Here is a 22,249-nt window from a genome sequence, read left to right as displayed (position 1 = left end):
TCCCGGTTGCTCGGTCACCGTAGGCCGGAAACCCCGCCCCTTCGTCTGGTTACTAGGGAACTTGTGAGCCGGAAGCCCCGCCCGCTGAGCTGTTGTTGTGACGGTGACGGGCCTGGCCAGACCTGGCACCAACCCCCCCGGCCGGACCTCCGGGCACCGATCCCCGCTGGCTCCGCTTCGCCCCGTTCAGGGCCCCGCACCATGAAGTGGATGTTCAAGGAGGATCATGCGCTGGGTAAGGGTGCGGGGCCTGGGGCAGCGCTGGGTCGGCTCACCGACCCCGCCGAGCCCCAGTGGGCCCTGAGCCACTGCTCCTCCGCCGCCCCTTGGTCCCACAAGGCTCCTAGCTCGGGCGGTGCCGTACGCACAGACTAGGGCCATTCTCAGCCCGCAAGCAAGGCCCTCCTCTCAGGCACCATCTCGCCATAGGCCTCCCTAGTTCACCCTCTCACTGCTCCCTCCACTGGGCACTGACCCTCCGCCACACGCAGTGATACCCATCTAGGCTACGCCTCTCTCCAGTCCACCCCTCCCCCGCAGGCAGAGGGCCCTGACCCTCCTCCCCCCAACCGCCCAGTCATCTCCGACCCATTGCAGATCTTTAGAAGAGACACGTCCCTGGGGACCCCAGTACTGTGTCTCCTCCTGTAAAGATGCTACATGTTACCCCGGAGTTTGGTTCCTTAGGTAGCATAGGGAGATATGAAAGAGAGGGCTGGAAGGAAAGAGAAAATGGGGAGCTTCTCCTACGTGATCCTGTCTCCTTAATCTCTTCTATTTCTCCTAGGTCTACCTCACGTTGCCCAGGGTGTGAGCTATGTTGTCATTTTTCTAATTAAATGTTTTGTTTACAGAGCACAGATGTGTAGAGTCTGCAAAAATCCGAGCCAAATACCCAGACCGTGTGCCAGTAAGTAACCCATGCCAATCCTGTAACGCCACTTCTTCCCCCATATCCTGATACTCTGTCCAGGTGAAGTAAATTTCCTCTCCAATCACAGCTGTTAACACAACCCTCCAACCATCTGCCCCCAACTGTGTACTGATAAGTAACTTCCATCCCCTGACTTCCCAAATAATACCTTCTGGACACCTTTTTGGTCCCAGCACTGTCACCCTCCCAGTGAGTGATCTCATCGGAGCAGCCCTCACCCAGCTGCATCCTAGTGACTGCTTCCTCAATGCCTGATCTCTAGACAGGTGACATCTCAGTGATTCACCCTCTGTGCATGCTCATATGCCTATGCCCTGACTACATCCAGGTATGTGACACCTTGTACCATGTATCAGAGGGGTATCCGTGTTAATCTGTATCCACAAAAAACAACAAGGAGTCCGCTGGCACCTTAAAGACTAACCGATTTATTTGGGCATAAGCTTTCTTGGGTAAAAAATCACTTCTTCAGTTGCTTATATCTGTAATTTTCACTCCATGCATCTGAAGAAGTGTTTTTTTAGCCAGGAAAGCTTATGCCCAAATAAATCTGTTCGTCTTTAAGGTGCCACCGGACTCCACCTTGTACCATATTCATTTCTCTGTCCAGGCATTTCCCTGCCATTGCAGGGGCCTTGGGCACTGCTGCACTTTGGTCCCTCCTATTCTCTGCCTGTGACACACAATACTCTGGTCTCCTGTGGGGTATATACTGAGATCTAATTTCATTTATTGGGTTTTGTAGGTGTTGTATACTTATGATATACAGGAGATCAGACTAGATGATCTGGTGGTCCATTCTGGCCTTAAATTCTATGCCTTGGTTACATCTTGGTGAGCTCTCCATGCATGCACCCAATCTGACAGGATTCTAGTGGGTGATCCCTTCTGCGCAGCTGCCCATATGACCAGTTAGTAGTAGATGACTCTCCCTCCCCTCTGAGATCATGTCCCTGTAAGGGACTCCCCTCTAGCTGTGTCCTAGTGAGTTAAACCACCACACCTCATGTCTCACATCTTCTAGCCACATACCTGTGAGCAAACCTCTGCACCCCTGTTTGAGTACCAGATATTGACCCACCCCAATGTCCCAGTGCATGAATGAACCCCATCAGCCAACCCAGGAAGCAACCTTGTGATCTTGTTTATCTACTCCTTCCCCTAACTCTGTTCCCTCAAGCCCACATCAACTCCATTCTGACAGTTGCCTTAATTTCCTCAAGTTCATGCTGATCCTCCCGACTCTGACTACTTCTTGATGAGCTGAACCTGCCCCCTCCCAATCCAACTGCCTCCTGGTATGCAGTCCCTAGTCCATCAGCAATCTCCTGGTGGTCAACTTCACATCTTGACAAGTATCCCTCTCCCAAACTGCCTCTTTGAGTAAGGATAACCAGAGTTTTATCCAGACCACCTTCTAGTAACCAGCCCTGGGAGAGAAGGAGAGACATCAGAGCTGGTATTCTGATATGTGGCAACCCGCAACCAGGGATAGCTAGAATCAATCCCAAAATGCATTGGCACATTCCATCCTCAGCAAATGCTTCATTTATTGAAGCCTAAATCTCAAACATATTGACTTGCCCTCTGGGGCAGATGTTTGACATATCAAATATTTCTCCTCAGCCTGAGGCTGATCTTTTAGGCCTTATCTATACTAGTAGAGTGATCTATTGATTACTGTTAGAAGGCAATGTGGTGTAATGGATAGAGCACTAGACAGGTACTGAGGAGACCTGAGTTTTATTCTCAGCTCTATTCCTGCTTGGTCAAATCACTTTATCTCTCTGTGCTTCAGTTTCTATCTATAAAATGGGAATAATGATGCTTACCTCATTTGTAAAAATTGGTAATGCTTTGAGATCTACTGATGAAAAGTACTGTGTAAGAGCTAAGTATTAGTTACTACTAATTAGTTAGCACTGCCATTTGACTTGATGCTGTATAATACACAAATGCCCCCAGAAGCATTTAGTCTGAAATAGACACATGGGTGCAGGTGGTAATTGTTATTTAAAAGAAAAAGAGAACTTACTTTTTTGAGAAGTAGTGGGTTCTGGACACTGGTGTTTGGCATGAGTGTGCCCCCTTACCCGATAGGAAAAGGCCACGTCAGCAAAGTCACAGTGTATGATTGACACCTGCTAGAACATGGGGGTAACATCTGTGCTAGCATCTGAAGGTGAGCAAGGTGGGATCCATAACTGACAATGGTCACTAAGGGGTTATATTCCTACTGCAGCTGGGCCTTACCTTTGGTACCATTTGTATAGCTTGTTAATACCAACAAGTATTACCAAGTATTTTGAATTTAATTGACTAACCTTAATTCTCACCCAACTGGCTTCAGGTGAGTAAATCTAATCTGACTCCACCCAGTTTATGGTGATGACAGGGGAGGGATCACTTGATGATTGCCTGTTCTGCTCATTCTCTCTGATGCACCTGGCATTGGCCACTGTTGGAAGACAGGATACTGGACTAGATGGACCATTAATCTGACCCAGTATGGCCATTCTTATGAGTAATTGTCCTCCTCTCTCTTTTGTATTTTACTTTCCTTCATTCATATGTCCAAAGTGCAGGGATCCATCTCAGCCACAAACACCCCCAATATTAATTCATTTGAGTTACTGATTCATGCACCTGTCCTGTGTCTGAGAGAGACAACAGCATGACTATGGTTTTGGTGATCCAGGTTCAGGACATCTAGACTTTATGGATTCATATTCTGCTCTGTAAATCCAGGCTAACAGGGGTTTGTAAGGGTGGCAGGTCCCCAGGGCATCATTCTGAACCTGGGTATTTGAAATTTAGTTAAGAGCCAAGAAGGGCTGGGGGTGTCTATGAACCTCTAGGTCCCCAGCTGGGTTATTTGTTGAGGTGTTTCTGTGAGCCTTGGGCCCCCACCAGCTGTGGTATTCTGGGGGCCTCACAATTTAAAAAAACAACAACCAATTTTCATAAATACCAATTAAGGCATGAAACTTGATCCTTTTTTAGGCTATTCTTGTTCTCCGTAGCTCTGCCCACCATTGTAACACATACTAGCTGTCCCATCCTCCCCTCCCACCAAGTAGAGCTTCTGGAACCGGAAGAAATGAGCAGAATCCTCTCTGAAGCTCACTCTGGGACTGACTCTACAGATTGAACATATTTGTGCAGCATTCGGATATGAAAATGATGGGCAGTATACAAACACTTGAGAGAGACTGGTACCTCTGTTTCAGGCCCCTCCCCTCCAGCACACCCTGGTTTCCTCTATAAGGTCTGGCTCATCTCTGTTCTTGTCTGGTACTTGGAGGAACAGACAGCAGAGGGTCAATATTAGGCAGGTCCTTTCCTCCATCTGCAGATATCTAACCCTCCCTCAACCCAACATCCTCCTTTCTTTTGCTTCTGTGGCCATCCTTCCATCTTCCCCTCTCCCCCCTTCTTCCCCAACCTTACCCACCAGGTTCATGGAATTTAAGGCCAGAAGAGACCATTGTGATCATCTAGGGCTTGTACACACTAGCGCTCACTTCGGTATAACTTAATTCACCCATGAGTGTGGAAAAGCCACCCCTCTCAGTGATGTAAGTTACATCAACCTAAGCGCTGTTGTGGACAGCACTATGTCGGTGGGAGAAGCTCTCCAGCCGACAGAGCAAGCACGGCTTAGGGAGATGGAGTAATTATGCTGAGCAGAGAGCCCTCTACTGTTGGCATAGTGCATCTTCACTAGCAGGGCTACAGCCGTGCTGCTACATTGGTACAGCCCCTAGTCTCACCCCCTGGATAATTCAAAACAAAATTTCACCTAGTGATTCCTGCATTAAGAACAGTAACTTGTAGAACAGCAGTGTGGAACATCTGCTCCCCCTGATGTATTTATGTAGCTTGCATGGCATATCCAGACTTTAACTCACATTTTAAAAAGTTCTTTTCATTGCAAAGATGATCTTCCAGATGTAACCTGAGTACAACCAATACAATGTTGCTTTTCTGAGTCTTCCCAGCCAGAAACAGTGACTCACAAGAGGTGAACTCCTGCGGACCCCTATTTATTTTATTGGGGTGTTTAGCTCTAAAGCCCAACAACACTTTAAATGTCTCACCATTAACCATGAGTCTCTGGCTGGCTCCTCGCTAGAATTTCTTTCTCCATGCTTACATTGACAAGATGTACAAGTGCTCATATATAAATGCTAGAAGTGTGAATACTAAGATGAGTGAATTAGAGTGCCTGGCATTAAATGATGATCTTGATATACTAGGCATTGTGGAAGCTTGGTGGAATGAGGAGAATCAGGGTGACACAGTGATACCAGTGATACAAAATATATAGGAATGACTGTAGGTTTTGCTTGGGTAGGAGTGGCACTCCATGTGAAAGAAAGTCACAAAGTAAAAAAAAATCTTAAATGAATCAAACTGTACCTTAGAATTTCTAGGGTTAGAAATGTCATGCTTGAACCATAAGAGGATAGCAGTAGGAATATACTACTGACCACCTGACCAGGATGGTGATGGTGATTGTAAAATGCTCAGGGAGATCCGAGAGGCTACAAAGACAGAAAAATACAATAATAGTGAGGGATTTCAACTATCATCATATTGACTGGGTATATGTCACCTCAGGAAGGGATGCAGAGATAAAAATTCTAGACACCATTAGTGACTGCTTCTTGGAGCATCTTGGCTTGGAATCCACAAGGGAAGAGGCAGTTCTTCATTTAGTCCTAAGTGGAGCACAGGATCTGGTCCAAGAGGAGAATATAGTTGAACCAGTTGGTAAAAGTGATCATAATGTAATCAAATGGAACATCCTTCTAGGGGGAAAATGCCAAAGAAACCCACCAAAGTAGCATTTAACTTCAAAAGGGGAACTACACAAAAAACAAGGAAGCTAGCAAATAGAAATTAAACGAAACAGTCACCAGGGTGAAATGCTTGAAGACTGCATTGAGACTGTTTAAAAACACTATAATAGAGGCTCAAACTAAATGTATACTCCAAATAAAAATACAAAAACCAACTACAGCAACAGTAAGAGCACCTCAAATGTCACTATGGCTACACAGCAGAGTAAAAGAGGTGGTTAGAGGCAAAAATGCATCATTTACAAGTCAAATCCTAGCGAGGAAACTAGAAAGGAGCATCAACACAGGTAAGTAAAGTGTAAAAGTATAATAAGGCAGGCCAAGAAAGAATCTTAAGAGCAACTAGCAAAAGACAAAAACTAACAGCAAAAAAAAATTAAGTACCTCAGAAGCAGGAAGGCTGCCACATGGTTAGTGGAGCCACTGGCTGCTCAAAATTCAAAAGGAGCATTCAAGGAAGACAAGGCCATTGAGGAGAAGCTAAAATTAATTTTTTGCATTGCTCTTTGCTGCAGAGGATGTAGGGGAAGTCCCCACACCTGCACCATTCTTTTTAGGTGACAAGTCTGAGGAACTTGCCCAGATTGAGATGTCAGTAGAGGAGGTTTTGGAATAAATTGATAAAATTAAACAGTAATAAGTGACCAGGACCACATAGTATTCATCCAAGAGTTCTGAAGGAACTCAAATATGAAATTCCAGAGCTACTAACTGTGGTATATAACCTATTTCTTAAAGTTAGCCTTTGTACCAGATGACTGGAAGGTAGCTAATGTAATATATAGTTTTTTAAAAAGGCTCCAGAGGCAGTCCTGGCATTTACAGGCCAGTAAACCTAACTTCAGTACCAAGCCACAGTCACAAGGGAAAATCATGTCTCGTTAATCTATTAGAATTCTATGAGGGTGTCAACAAGCAGATAGGGATGATCTGGTCGATACAGTGTACTTGGACTTTCAGAAACTCTGACACCAAAGGCTCTTAAGCAAAATAATAAGTCATGGGATATGGGGGAAGGTGCTCTCATGGATCAGTATGTGGTTAAAAGAGGAAACAAAGGGAAGGAATATATGGGGGGAAAGGGCCCCTAAAAATATTTACTGGGACCTGTGCTGTTCAGCATATTCATAAATAATCTGGAAGAGGGTGTAAACAGTAAGGTGGTAAAATTTGCAGATGATACAAAATTACTTAAGATAGTTAGGCCCAAAGCAGACTGCAAAGAGTTACAAAGGGATCTCACTAAAGCTGGGTGACAGAGTGTTATATGATACTCAATGTTAAATGAAAAGTAATGCAAATTGAAAAACATAATCCCAAATACTTGCAAAATTTTGAGTTCTAGATTGGCTGTTACCATTAAAGAAAGAGTTCTTGGAGTCATTGTGGATAGTTCTTTGAAAGCATCCGCTCAATATGCAGCGACAGTCAAAAAAGCTAACAATGTTAGGAACCATTGGGAAAGGGATAGATAAAACAGAAAATGTCATAGTGTCGCTATATAAATCCATAGTATGCCAACACCTTGAATTCTGCATGCAGTCCTGGTTGCCTCACCTCAAAAAATATTAGAATTTGAAAATGTGTAGAGAAGGGCAATGAAAATAATTAGGAGTATGAAATAGCTTCCATATGAGGAATGATTAAAAAGACTGGGACTGTTCAGCTTGGAAAAAGAGCTGGCTCAATGGGGATATGATAGAGATCTAAAAAATCATGAATGCTGTAGAGAAAGTGAATAGGGAAGTGTTATTTACCCCTTCACATAAACACAAGAACCAGGGGTCACCCAATGAAATTAGGAGGCAGCAGGTTTAAAGCAAACATTAGGAAGTACTTCTTCATTCAGCGCATGGTCAACTTGTGGAACTTGTTGCCGGGAAGTTGTGAAGGCCAAAAGTATAACTTGGTTAAAAAAAGAATTAGATCTGTTCATGGAAGATAGGTCCATCAGTTGCTATTAGCCAAGATGGTTAGGGACACAACCCCATGCTCTGGGTGTCCCTAAGCTGGACTGCATGATTCACTCAATAATTGACCTCTTTTGTTCATTCACTCTGAAGCATCAGTCAGGATACTGGCTAGATAGACCATTGGTCTGGCCCTGTATGGCCTTTCTTCTGCTGTGGAGAAGGGGGTATGCCATGTTGGTCCTAGTTCCTTTAGATGGAGGTTCACCCCTGCACAGTTCTGGGTCTGGTGGATGCTGTGGGAAAGGGGTGGCAGCCTCAGCTGAGTCCCACATATATAGCTGTGCACTATACTATATTTAGTGGACTTCACTATCCTATAAACTCAGTGCAGCCAACAATATTAAGATATAACAATACACTTAAATGGTGCTCTTTGTCAACTTGGTCAGTAATGCATTTCTATATGATAATTGCTGTCCTAACCATGCTACAGGAAACCTTATTAGAGCAGAACACCCCTCACCCTGCCCGGTACCCATTTGCTGGCTTTGATAGAGCTGTAGTGCTGATGGAGCCAGAGTTGGAAGATTCCTTGCAATCCTAAGGCCAAGACATGTAGGGATTTTCCCCAGCTTTTTTAAATGAAAACTTTAATTCTGTAAAATCTTTTTGGGGTTACTGCTCCATTGGATCTGCCACTGGATAGCAACTAATCATAAAGGTCTATTCACTGCCCAAAAATTCAATTAATGCAGAGTTCATGTTAACCAGTAGTGCCTCATACCCTTCCAAATGTCAAATGGCCCTATACTTAAACCTCTGAAAGCTAGGAAATACGTATTTAATGTGCACATCAGCCTTATTCTGCAACCCTAGCTCTCCCACCCCTAGAGCTTGCAATAGCCACTAGGAAAAAACTAAGTATGGATCATCCAGAGCTAGGGTGACCAGATAGCAAGTCTGAAAAATCAGGTCGGAGTTGGGGGGGTAATAGGTGCCTAATAAGAAAAAGTCCCAAATATTGTGACTGTCCCTATAAAATCAGTACGTCTGGTCACCCTATCCAGAGCTGCTGTGTAATAAGCAGATATGAAGAATGACTAAGTAAATGCACCATTTTCTGTGCTGTGGTATGCCTCAACGATATTCTCACATGCCTGCACTCCATATGCTCTTGACTTTTTAAGAGTATCAGTATTAACTGGGGTGGAGATTACTTGATGCAGGTTCTTATGTTGCTAGAGTTCATACTGCAATATCAGAGGTGCATCTGTACTGGGAGGCGGGGGGAATCATGAGTCCCTTGTTTTTGTATTGAGTTATATGGGTTAAGTAAGTAGTGGAGCACAACGGTCTGTTCTTGTGAGGATTTCTAGCAGTCGGGTAGTATTTGTAACAGTGTGTTACAGTGCTGGGGTAAATGTAGGTGATGTTCCAGAGAGTCCTTAGGATGAAGGCCAAGGAGTGCTAGCATCTGGTAACTGGGTGAAGTGGTTGAGCATAGCACAGTTAGCTGGTGTTCACTATGCCTGACCTAAACATAACTTTTGCTTTAATGAAGACAAGATCTGTTAGACTTTTCCTACCGTACTCGTGCTCTGTTCCAACCGTACTCCATATTATCTGATAAGGTAGAGTGGTATGATGTCTGTCAGAGGTAGTTTTGGGCATTGCTCAGTGGGCAGAGTTAAGGTTGCAGCGTGGGGCTGGTGTGCACATCACATCTGTATTTCCTGGTTGACAGAAGATTCATCAGAGGGACGTTTGTATGCACTGTAGTTGTAGCTGTGTCAGTCCCAGGGTATTAGAGAGCAGAAGTGCATGAGATAATATCTTTCATTGGACTGACTTCTGTTAGTGAGAGAGAAAGCTTGTCTCTTACCAACAGAAGTTGGTCCAATGAAAGATTTTACCTCACCCATCTTGTCTCTCTATAGGGGCATTTGACATTCTGGAAGGGTACAAGGAACTGATTGTCAACCTTAACTCTGCAATAATGAAGTTTTGGGCCAGTGAAATTCCCTAGAGTTTTTTTAAGTAATATGGTAAGGATGGTGGCATGGTTGAGGTGCATCTGTGTGGGGAAAATGTGAGCTCTTCCACAGACCTCATCATCACTCAGCTACCAGTATTGCCCTCCTCCTGGCTCCTCTGTGCTACAGGGCTTTGTATGCCATGGATTATGGAGGGAAGGTGCTTCTCATCCCATTGCTTACCACATGTATCAGCTGGAGGCAAAAAGGGGGAGAGGATAGGAGCCAGAGATTCCCTACCCCATTTCAGGGGGCTATTAAAGAAAGAAGGGGCTCTGCACCACCCTTTGCTACATAAGAGGATTGTGGGAGTGTAAAGTGGCAGATTCGGCTGAATCAGATAGAATCATAGACATTTAGGGCTGGAAGGGAGCTCAAGAGGTCATCTAGTCCAGTCTCCTGTGCTGAGGCAGGACCACGTAAACTTGACCATGCCTAATAAGGTGTTTGTCAAACTGGTTCTTTAAAACCTCCAGTGATGCGGATTCCACAACCTCCCTCGTAAACCAGTGCCAGAGCTGAATTTTTCTTACAGTTAGAAAGTTTTTCCTGATATCTAATCTAAATCTCCCTTGGTGCAGTATAAGCTTGATACTTCTTGTCCTTCCTCCAGTGGACATTGAAAACAATTGATCACTTTCCTATTTATAAATAGCCCTTAAAATATTTGAAGACTGTTATCAAGTCCTCCTTCAGTCTTCTTTTCTCAAGATTAAATACTCTGTTTTGAGCTTTCCTCATGGGTCAGGTTTTCTGAACCTTTTATCTTTTTTGTTGTCCTCCTCTGGACTCCCTCCAATTTGTCCTTATCTTTCCGAAGTCTGGCACCCAGTATTGGACACAGTACTCCAGCTGAGGCCTCATCAGTGCCAAGTAGAACAGGACAGTTATCTCCTGGTCTTACGTACAACACTCCCATTAATATACCCCAGAAAGGTATTAGCCTTTTTGGCAACTGCATCACATTGACAACTCATTCAGTTTGTAATCCACTATAACCCCCATTCCTTTTCACCAATAGTACTACCTACAGATGTGAAACAATATGAAAGTATTTAGGAAGCGAACTCAAAGTTCCTCCTACACAATCATTCAGGTCTTGAGCAGTCCAGGCAAACAACACGTGTTACAACAAAGCTTAAACTTGTTCTTCATAATAATTTTAAAAACAATACTAGCTGCCTATTTAATTTTAAAAACAGCAAAAAATATCCACCTCCCTTTCCATTTCTTAGAAGGAGTCTTGAAGTTTAAATCTCCTCAGTGTGACAGATATGCTTGCTTTGATCTGCTTAGCTCTTGGAAGTCCAGGGGCTCCAGGCTGCTGTCCCTGTGCTACCCAGGGTCCTTAGGGACAGCTCTGTCCATCATTAGGGAATTTTTTCCCCGAGAACCCCCTGTAACATTTCACGAACCCCCAGAGGCTCATGAACCCCAGTTTGGGAACCACTGATATAGAGGGAACACTTATCTCAAATGTTTACTTGCAGCTGGGTACAGTACTACGGTCTTTTTCCCACTCCTGGCACCCCTATCAGTTGTTGACCTTGCTTGGTGGGTCTTCGGTGGCTCGGCCCTCCAGCCAGGTCACAGTCAAAATGTACCCTTTCTTGCATAGCTAAGAGTCCAAAAAATGAACAACCTCTCTGTTCTCACTAGGGCCTTCAGCTCCAGCTCTGGGCCTTTTGAATTCAGCCCTTCTCTCAGGCTTCTAAATCAGTGGTCTCCAAACTTTTTTGGCTTGCGCACCCCCAGGGTAAAGACGAGAAGACCTGCTGCAGGCGCGCCACGGACGGTAGAAGACCGGAAGACCTGCCGCAGGCGCGCCGCTGACGGAGGGGAATACCAGCTGGGAACGTTCAGAGCTGCCACCGAAGGAAAAAAACGGCGGAGTGCTGTCCGGCGGCGCTCCTGCTGCCACGCACCCCTTGGGATCATCTCGTGCACCCCTGGGGTACGCGCACCCCAGTTTGGAGGCCACTGTTCTAAATGAGCTCTGTCCCCTTCTTGTGGCTTGGGTTAGACTTGACCCCCACTTCTCATGGTTCACACCACTTTGCAAGTGCAGGAACTCAGGACCACCCACTACTCCAGGTTTCAACTCTGGGATCCTATAAACAGCAGCCACATACTGCTCAGTTCAATTTGTTGCTCCTACTTTCCTGGGCCTCTTCTCACATGCCCCCTTTATTTTGACCCTCTTTTTCTGCAAACCCAGGTATGCAGTAAAGCCTGGCTAGTCCTCAGATTCCTGTGGCCAGAGAGGCATACCCTTCCTTGCTTCTCTGGTCCCTGCAGCTCTTTTATATGAGCCCATTGAGCTGATTGGCTGATGCTAGCCCTTAGCCGAATGAGGACCAGGTCTCTGTAACCTGCCAGATGGCTGCCCCAGCAAGGCCTCTCTAGGCAGACCCCAGGAGCACCCACCTTTGCTGCTCCTTTCTACACTGCTCCTTGGGGCAGTGTGTAGCAGACCAGCAGGGCCTTCAGCAGGGGGCCAGGACAGCCTGATACACCATTTCTCTCTTGCACGCTCTCTTTCTATGCACTTTCAGTGACCCCTTGTTCAGTCAACCCCACTAACCCCACTGGGCCACTTACACAGCCCAGATGAGGCAGAGGAAACTTCTGGGCATGTAGATTTTAAAGGACTTAGAAATATCATCTGTTAAACAGTAAGCTAGGCTTGGTTTATGCTTAAAATTAGATTGACCCGGCTACATCCCTCAGTATGAAAAATTCACACCCGATAGTGAGGTAGTTAAGCTGATCTGACCCCTAATATAGACTCAGCTAGGTCAATGGAAGAATTCTTCCATCAAACTAGCTACAGCCTCTCGGCAAGGTGGATTAACTATAGGGATAGAAAAACCCCTTCTGTTGCTGTAGGAAGTGTCTGCACTATGTGTACACACAGGTGCCAGCTTCTAATTTTTCCCAGGGGTGCTTAACTCCAGCCCCAGGCCCTGCCCCCCCTCAGCCCCCACCCCCAAGGCCCCACCTCCCTCTTCCCACTCCACCCCTTCCCCCCTTTCCACCCCGAGCTCACTCCATCCCCGCTCCTCCCCTTCCCTCCCAGCACCTTCTGTATGCCACTGAAGGCTGCCGGTGTGTGCTAAGCACCCACTAATTTTTCTCCCTAGGTGCTCTAGCCCTGCAGCACTGTGGCGCCTGTAGTGTGGACATTGCCAGTCTCAGGCCATAGATGCGCTAGCAGTCCTTTACCCCGTATAGGAATATTGGTATGCTGTACTGGCAAAGCACTCCTACTGTGGACAGAGCGATGCTGGCAAAGCTGGGTTTTGTAGCAGTATCGGAATCCCCTCCTCCCACAAACAAAACAAGCTCTAGCAGTAAAAGCTTAGCTTTGCCAGTGTACAGTATAATTGCCAGTGTAACACTGTTGAAAAAAATAAAATAAAAAGCAGACATCATTCTGGGATGTATTAGCAGGAGTGTTGTAAGCAAGACCGAAGAAGTAATTCTTCTGCTCTACTCCATGCAGATTAGGCATCAGCTGGAGCATTGTGTCCAATTCTGGCCACCATATTTCAGGAAAGATGTGGACAAATTGGAGAAAGTCCAGAGAAGAGCAACAAAAATTATTAAAGGTGTAGAAAACATGACCTATGAGGGAAGATTGAAAAAACTGGGTTTGTTTAGTCTGGAGAAGAGAAGACTGGGTGGGGGCATGATAACAGTTTTCAAGTACATAAAAGGTTATTACAAGGAGGGAGAAAAACTGTTCTCCTTAACCTCTGAGGATACAACAAGAAACAATGGGCTTAAATTGCATCCAGGGCAGTTTAGGTAAGACATTTGGAAAAATTTCCTGACAGCGTGGTTAAGCACTGGAATAAATTTCCCAAGGAGGTTTTGAAATCTCCATTGTTGTCTAACTGGCTCTTACAAATCTCCAAACACCTGTCAGGGATGGTCTAGATCAGGGGTGGGCAAACTTTTTGGCCCAAGGGCCATATCGGGGTTGCAAAACTCTATGGAGGGCTAGGTAGGGAAGGCTGTGCCTCTCCAAACAGCCTAGTCCTCGCCCCCTATCCATCCCCTCCCACTTCTTGCCCCCTGACTGCCCCCCTCAGAACCTCCGACCCATCCAACCCCCTCACCCCCACTCCTTGTCCCCTGACTGCCCCCTCCTGGGACCTCCTGTCCCAAACTGCCCCCCCAGAACCCCACCCCCTATCCAACCCCCCTGGTCCCTGTCCCCTGACTGCCCCCACCCAACCCCTATCCACACCCCAGCCCCCTGACAGGCTCCCCAGGACTCCCACGCTTATCCAACTGTCCCTTGACCCCATCCCCAAACCTCCACCCCATCCAACCATCCCCTGACTGTTCCCCGGGACTCCCTGCCCTTTATCCAATCCCCCCGCTCCCCACCCCCTTACCGTGCTGCTCAGAGCAGCAGGAGCTCGCTGCCCAGTCAGAGCCAGCCGCACTGCCTGCGTGGCTGCAGGGTAGGGGCCAGGGGCTAGCCGCCCCAGCCAGGAGCTCAAGGGCCGGGCAGGACTGTCCCGCGGGCCGTAATTTGCCCACCTCTGGTCTAGATAATACTTAGTCCTGCCATGAGTACAGGGGACTGGACTAGGTGACCTCTTGAGGTCCCTTCCAGATCATAGAATCATATCACCAGCTAGTTTGATCTCCTGCATAACAGAGGCCATAGAATGTTCTCAAAATGATTCCTGTAGACAGCTTCAGCCTTACAATGTAACAAGATAAAAGCAGAGATACAGTTTACAGGCTTGAAGCCAGCCTTTGCTTAGACCCATTTTCCTTATTTATCACTAGCACCTCAGTCTTCTCCAAAACAAATGAGGCATTAGGATAAAAGGTCAGGCTAAGGTTGCAGAGGATATCAGTGGTAGACATGGTGTAAAGGAGTTTTATCAAATTGCAAGAACTGTCTCAGCATACACCCTTACTTATGCTGTGACCTTTGGCTCCAGGGAGTAACTACATCACTGAGCTCATGATTATATGTTCAATACACCCTTAAAGGCCTGTGCTTACTGAGTAAGAGAAAAGTAAGGGATTGCTATATCAGGCCAGCCCAGTGGTCTAGACCCATATCCTGTCCCTGACAGTGAACAGTGCCACATGCTTTAGAAGGTACAAGAAACACCTTAGTAGACAATTATGGAACATATGCCCATAGGGGAAAGCTTTACTTTCTCTAGCCCAGTGGTTCTCAACCAGGGATACACATACCCCTGGGGGGGGGAATTCCTCTAGATATTTGCCTAGTTTACAACAGTCTACATCAAAAGCACTCGCAAAGTCAGTGCAAACTAAAATTTCATACAGACAATGACTTGTATATATTGCTCTATATACTGAAATGTAAGTACAGTATTTGTATTCCAATTGACTTATTTTTTATAATTGTATGGTAAAAATGAGAGTCCACAGTTTCAGTAAGAATGTGTTGTGACATCTTTGTATTTTTATGTCTGATTTTGTAAGCAAGTAGTTTTACAGTGAGGTGAAACTTGTGGTATGCAAGACAAATCAGACTCCTGAAAGGGGTACGGTAGTATGGAGTGGTTGAGAGCCATTGCTCTAGCCCATTCACTATTTTATATACCTTTATCACATCCCCTCATTGTCTGAATAGTCCTTATGGTTTTTCACATTCCCTCATTTTTGTCACCAATCTCAGAACATCCTCTGTATTTGCTGTATCTTTTTTGGAGGCAGCGTGCCACCAGCAGCAGCACAGAAGGGTGGCAATACCATACCAGGCAACCCTTACTTCTGCACTGCCGCCTTCAGAGCTGGGCAGTCAGAGAGTGACGGCTGCTGAGTGAGGGCCCAGCTCTGCAGGGAGCAGCGCAGCAGTAAGGGTAGCAACACCAGACCCTGCCATCCTTACTTCTGCACTGCTGCTGGCGGCAGCACTGCCTTCAGAGCTGGGCTCCTGGCCAGCAGCCGCCACTCCGGCTCTGAAGGCAATGCTGCCGCCAGCAGCAGCACAGAAATAAGGTTTCAGAGTAGCAGCCATGGTAGTCTGTATTCACAAAAAGAACAGGTGTACTTGTGGCACCTTAGAGACTAACAAATTTATTTGAGCATAAGCTTTCGTGAGCTACATCGGTTGCATCCGATAAAGTGAGCTACAGCTCACGAAAGCTTATGCTCAAATAAATTTGTTAGTCTCTAAGGTGCCACAAGTACTCCTGTTCGTTTTACAGAAATAAGGGTAACAGTACCACAAACACCCCCTCTTCCCCCCCCACACAATAACCTTGCGACCTTCCCTCCTCCCCCCCCACCCCCGACACACACCCCCACCCCCACACCTCTCGCTCCTTTTTGCATCAGGACTCCGACAATTACAACAACATGAAATTTCAGTTTTAAATAGCTGAAATAATGAATTTTATGATTTTTAAAATCCTATGACTGTGAAACTGACCAAAATGCCCTGTAAATTTGATAGGGCCCTACTTATGCATACTAACATTTTGTTTTCTCTTTTGACTGCTGTTGCACATTGAGCAGGGTGTTTTGAGCTGTCTAGAGGGAATGAATCCAGTTAGGATGGATTCGTTTCACCTTCTATTTGACATCCACCTGCCCATAGCATTATAAGACTGTCCTAGCAAGAGAGAAAATAATCTGTTTAGATCCGCCCAGAAAAGCCTCATCTTTGTATCTATGCTTTAATAGGTCATTGTGGAAAAGGTCTCAGGCTCTCAGATTGTTGACATTGATAAGAGGAAGTATCTGGTTCCATCTGACATCACTGTGGCCCAATTCATGTGGATCATCAGGAAGAGGATTCAACTGCCATCTGAGAAAGCAATATTCCTCTTTGTAGACAAGACTGTCCCACAGTCCAGGTGAGAGGCCATTAGACTGGAATTTGTGTGCATTTCACTAAAGATACATAAGCTTAGTGGTGCAAGTACGGCGGTCCGGTCCAGTCCGCCATACTAGTAAGATATTTATAACTGGTACTCCGTACCAGAAAGACACAGGAGGCCGCCGGGTGGCCCCACACCAGCAGCTCCTCCTGCGTGGCTGTACCACCCCTGGCTCCGCCCCCAGCCTTTCCACACAACTGCATCTCCTGTCTGGGGACTGTACAGCAGCTGCATCAGAGGACAGGGTTGGGGGTGGTACAACTGCACCAGAGGAGTGGCCCCATGTTCTGCTCTTTTTGCTGCTGCAGTTCCGGAGAGCCCTGCGGTTCAGAAGTCTCTGACACAGTGGGAGGAGGACAGAGCCCCTCCCCCCAGGTAGTGTGGGATGGATCATGATGAGGGTATAGGGAGAGCGCAGGGGCCCTGAGCTGGGAGCGGGAGAAAGTCATGTGAGGAGGTCACATGTCTCCCCTTTGTGCCCCCCCCCAGGAGGGCAGCATGCCGGTAAGAAATGAATTCTGCTTGCACCACTGCATAAGCCTGATGGACCGCATTCTGCTATGATGTTAGTGTTAACCCCCTCAATAGGATATACTGAGGAGCAGCTCGCTGAGGAAGTAAAGGAAGAATGGTTTGCTATTTTAATATCATTGCTCTAATTTTTCTCATTTTATTTAAATGCTGGCAAAATACAAACCCCCATCTTATTTATAAGAATAAGCTGGAAGAAAAGATGATTGTAAAGCAACTCAGTTGCGACATGCATCAGGGAAGGGTGGTGGGGAAGGTTATTGAAATGCCATGTTAGGTGTCTAAGACGTAGATGGTGAACTTCTTGCCAAGAAAGGAAGTTTAACAAAGTGGACAGCACTTCAGCAAGAGTTCAGGAATCATTTTAGTATCCAGGGGTGAGGATCACTAAAATCCTCTTAGACTTTAATTTCTTTGGAGCAAGTACTGTGCTTACTCTATGTTCTCTACAGCACCAAGCATGATACCAACAGTCAAAGTTCCATTGAGACTGTTAAGGTTGCATGATTAAATGCTCAAAAGTGAATACCATAGTCAGGATTCCTGGAACAACCCTTAAATCTGCCCCTGGTATGTATGAATCATTATGATGCAGACACCTACTTTCTTAAATAATACAGTGCAGAATTATAATCTTGTAGGGTGCAAAGTGAATGAAGGGAATGGCCCCTTGTCTTATTCACTATGCATTTTATATAAAAATAAATTTTATTGGCTGCTTGGTGTACACAGAATGATACATTGTAGTAGCAGATACTACATAGGCACCAAAGGTTGTAGCAGAAGCTACATGCTGTTTTTCAAATAATGCAGTATAATCATGTTACTTACTAACATGGCAGAGATAAGGCATTACTTGATATTTGAATGCTTAAAACCATGCAACCTTAATGGTCTCTTCAGACAATCTGCAAAGGATTTTTTAAAAAATTGCGTGTTGTGTTCTTCTCCCCCCCCCCCGCTTTTGCTACTTTATTGTGTATGAGGGCCTGAAAGGGATTTTTTTCCCCTTCCTGCTTGGTTACTCAAGTCTGATCTTCCTGGTATTGCAGTAACATCTTTTTGGGTGTGTATCTCAGACGTGAGTTGTTAACTTTCACATATTAACTAGATGGACAAGAATGTTGAATCTTTAACAAAGGCATCTTTTTGCCCAAATGTTAACAAAAAACAAGGTTTAACTAGAGGGTCACACACTTCCTTGCTTCTGTAGGTCAAGCTCATTGCACATAGCAGGGGGCTCCTTGTATTCCTCCATTTCCCCACATGCTTCCTCTGTGCCACCCAGCTACTTCTCTGTTTAAAGGACTCACTGCAACACCCACATGATGGCCCCAGCATCTTCACCCTTACCTTAGGGCTGAAATCTTTCTTGAGTCCCTGTAGCCAGCCACAGGCATCATCCTTACTTCCCTAGCTCCAGTCAGCAACTGATCTGCTCTGTCAAGCAGCTCCTTTTATATGAGCCTGCTGGGATCTGATTAATTGCTTCCCTGCAGTCTCTCTCTGCAGCCTGGAGGACTCGTCTCTACTGCTGTTTCCTGGGGTGGGGTGTGGTAGGGCTGCGAGGCCTCCAGCAGGGGGCCTTAGGGCCTGGTACACCCCATCACATCCCCTTATTCACTTCTCCCCCCATGTCAGGATCCCAATTCTCTCTCCATGCCAGGGGCTTTTGTGTGCACCCCCACTACCTCCCATCCCCCCTTTCCATCCACTATTCTTCTTTTCTTTTCTTCTCTTTTCTTTTTCTGAGTGTCAACATTTTGAAACAGTTGGGAGGATGGGCAGAGTTAAAATGAGTGGTATTAGACTGGAATGTGTTACTGGCTGCCTCAACTGATTCCTTGATTTTTAGACAATTACAGAGGTGGTTGACAGGTTTCAGAGTAGCAGCCGTGTTAGTCTGTATTCGCAAAAAGAAAGGGAGTACTAGTGGCACCTTAGAGACTAACCAATTTATTTGAGCATAAGCTTTCGTGAGCTACAGCTCACTTCATCGGATGCATCTGCTGGTTCTACTGACCACAGGCCAGGTGCTCATGTGTCCTCCATTTCCCCTTTCCTGTTTTCTACTTCCCACTAAAATGAAAAAGGTTCCACTCATTGTTGCGCAGCACGTTCCTTGAGATGTTATTGATGGGATGTGGCATTCAGGGGTCATAGTGTTATCTTCAAACAGAGAAATGCTGTCAAGTGAGTGTAAGGCTTCACATGCTCAGCCAAACAGCTTCACTGAAAATCCATTCCCCCCACAAGCTACTCATCTCTTGTGATAACACAATCTCACAGTGCCTCAGGCCACCTGCAGGGGCACAAAACTGACTGTCCAATTTAAACAACAAACAGGAAATAAAACCTGTTTTTTGACAAATCTTTCAGGCCATTATACATCATAAAGCAGCATAATAGGACACAGGACTTTTTTTTTCATTTTAAAGATCACTTAATATTCAACAAACACCTACAAAATGTCATTAAACACAAGTTGCAGCATCTGGAACTATTTGGCTAGACAGCACCAGAGCAGCCTGTTCTATACAAGGTGCACACTTAGGACGATGGGATATAGGGCATGCTCTTACCTCACTGTACAATTAATGAGACATGACTACTACAGACATCATCTGCAGTGAATGAGGCAGAGTATAATAGAAGCCTTACCTTCTTCAACGCACCCTCTAGCAGATTAATTCCATCATATGCAGTGAGGTTAACCACACGTGCATGCTGAGTGCAACCTTCCTTTCTTTGGAATGTTGGTATTCCCAAAGTATTGGAACTGCATAAAATGAGTTTTAGCTTCATCACATGGTCAAATCAAAATGTATTTTCACATGGACACTGAAAAGGTCCTTCTTGTCAATGAGGATTGGTTTCCTGCCAAATTTAAACTTGCTACCCTCAGACATTTTGGAGCAAGAGTTAGATTAGTCTCTTCTTATTTTATCATAGGTGTTCATTCCCCCAACCTCTCATTTAAAGTGGCTGAATTTGAAATATTTTTTGCACAAACTTTCAAAATAAATTCACCTTTGGATACAGACTGGGCCTTGAAAATTAGTCCAACAGGGTATGAACTGAACACTGGAATGGGGAAGGGGAGTTATCAATGGAAACGTTCACACAAACTTAAATCTAGGTGGTGATGTTGCTTCAGCTACAACAATAGAAGTGGGCTATTGAGGGTGTGATCCCACTAAAAGTGATGACATCCCAAGACTTCAGCTTCAACCTGTCTAGACTGTAAATATACCAGTGCATTAGGCCTCAAACAGCATCTACTAAAATCTACATTTGTGAAATGCATTTGTGTAGCTCCACAAACTTAACAGTAAAAATCCAAGCATTTTGCAGATTCCCAGAAATTCTTTATGAATGCCAGTGCTAAAACATCTGGCCTCAGGAGCAATCAGGGATATTGGTGATGACTAAGGGATGTGGATGCCTGCTGTGTTTCTCTGGAATCAGTAGCATTTCAGATATTCTCATTCATGTATTTAAACTTACACTTCTAGTCTAGAGCTTTGTTTTTCATTGTATCCCCTTCTCTCTGTTTGCTATACAGTAATTGTTACCATATGCAGCTCTGCTGCCTTGAACAACTTCTCATTGTGTTTTCTTTTTCTTTCCCCTTGTTCAAGCCTAACTATGGGGCAGCTTTATGAGAAGGAGAAGGATGAGGATGGATTCTTATATGTGGCCTACAGTGGAGAAAACACATTTGGCTTCTGAATGCTGGGTCTGGCTGCTGCACCATCCCGCAATGTATCTTGTAAATAGCCAATTGTTTTCAGTTATGACACCCACAGAGGTTTCTCCCATACACATCATGCATTTGTAACTGGATTAATTTCCTAATATATTGATAGGTCTTGTTTTATTAGACTGGTAAATTATCAAAGTTTTTCGGGGGGGTTTTCCTTTATTGTGCATTGTCCTCATGGCTACAAGTTCCCAGAGCCTCACCCCTCTGGAACACATATTTAATTACATTGTTTATATATTGACGCAAAGTAGTTGGGCTACTAAAACATGAAAAAGAGGAACATGCATTTATTCTGGATTTAGTTTGAGGTGTTAGCTTGACAAGAATTAAAATATTAATTATTAGGAACACTGGCTTCACTAGGTTATTCTGAGCAGTAGCAAGATGCTTATCATATTGAACTGAGTTTATGTTCCTCTTTCTGAATTCTATTAAGGAATAACTACAATAAAAATTCCTCCCACACTGTTATGTGGCCAATGTCCTTTCTTTACCTTAATTTTGGCCAGCAAGTGGTGCGTGTCAAGATTCTACAGTGAGGGAGCACACTGACGCACATAAAAGGAGGAAAAAAGGATCTGTCCTTGGGGACCAAACCACCATGCCTGGAGCAGCCAGTCCTCATTAGGAGAGGAGCCAAGAGTTGCCAATAGGACCCAGCTGTCAGTCCAAGGATACTGGGGAGGAGGGACCTGGACAATGGGATTGCATACATGGGGAAGAGCTGACAGTCAAAATACTGGACAACATATGCAGGGGCAGAAGAGGACCAGGCAGCAAAGGAGTGAGAGAGAATAATACACTAGGTAGGAGATGGAAATTAAATGAAGGGCAAAAAGAGACAGTAGAACTAATTTTTTCCAAAATCAGTAATTGCACAGAAGACAGTTAAATGTATAAACCCTGTTCTAGGTAAGCAACTGCTGCTGATATTGCATGACTCTGAATGAGAAGGAATGTATTCCCAAGACAATCCTTCTATTCTTTTAAGTACGGATGCTCCCCGATTTACGCAGGCGTTCTGTTCAGGAACGCCTTGCATAAGACAAAATTTGCATAAGTCGGAAACGTATCTCCAACCATTATGCAAAAACCCCCCCCCCAAATCTCCTATTTCTAGCTTATGGAAGTTTTTCTGTAAGATCGGATTTGCGTACCCCGGGGAGTGTCTGTAGAAGAGGTCCAGATTGGAATTAGCAGAGAGGGGGCAGACCAGGGCAAACATAGGTGAGAGAAGGTTATATACCCTTACAAGAAGTTTCAGTTCCCCCAATGGTTCTCAACCTATTTATCATTGTGGGCCGCATCCACTATTATATG

The 22,249-nt window shown here is 45.2% G+C and overlaps 2 protein-coding genes across 2 annotated transcripts in view; one reads left to right on the top strand and one right to left on the bottom strand.

Annotated features, from left to right (window-relative positions):
* Positions 1-60: 60 nt before the first annotated feature.
* Positions 61-21,397, top strand: GABARAPL2 (GABA type A receptor associated protein like 2). The gene is made up of 4 exons (XM_077830793.1): positions 61-235; positions 855-910; positions 16,436-16,608; positions 20,805-21,397. Exons 1-4 carry the CDS (start codon positions 202-204, stop codon positions 20,893-20,895), a joined length of 354 nt encoding a protein of 117 aa, XP_077686919.1. The 5' UTR covers positions 61-201; the 3' UTR covers positions 20,896-21,397.
* ADAT1 (adenosine deaminase tRNA specific 1) overlaps positions 4,871-22,249 on the bottom strand; it is an 87,968-nt gene continuing 70,589 nt past the window's right edge. The window contains exon 10 of the mRNA XM_077830782.1: positions 4,871-5,481. Coding sequence (XP_077686908.1) covers positions 5,382-5,481 — 100 coding nt within the window. The 3' untranslated portion in view covers positions 4,871-5,381. The remainder of the gene's footprint in view (positions 5,482-22,249) is intronic.

This window comes from Eretmochelys imbricata, chromosome 12 (genome assembly GCF_965152235.1).
Source record: "Eretmochelys imbricata isolate rEreImb1 chromosome 12, rEreImb1.hap1, whole genome shotgun sequence".
Lineage (NCBI taxonomy): Eukaryota > Metazoa > Chordata > Testudines > Cheloniidae > Eretmochelys > Eretmochelys imbricata.
Note: the sequence above shows the minus strand (reverse complement) of the source record. Positions and strands in the feature narration are given on the sequence as shown.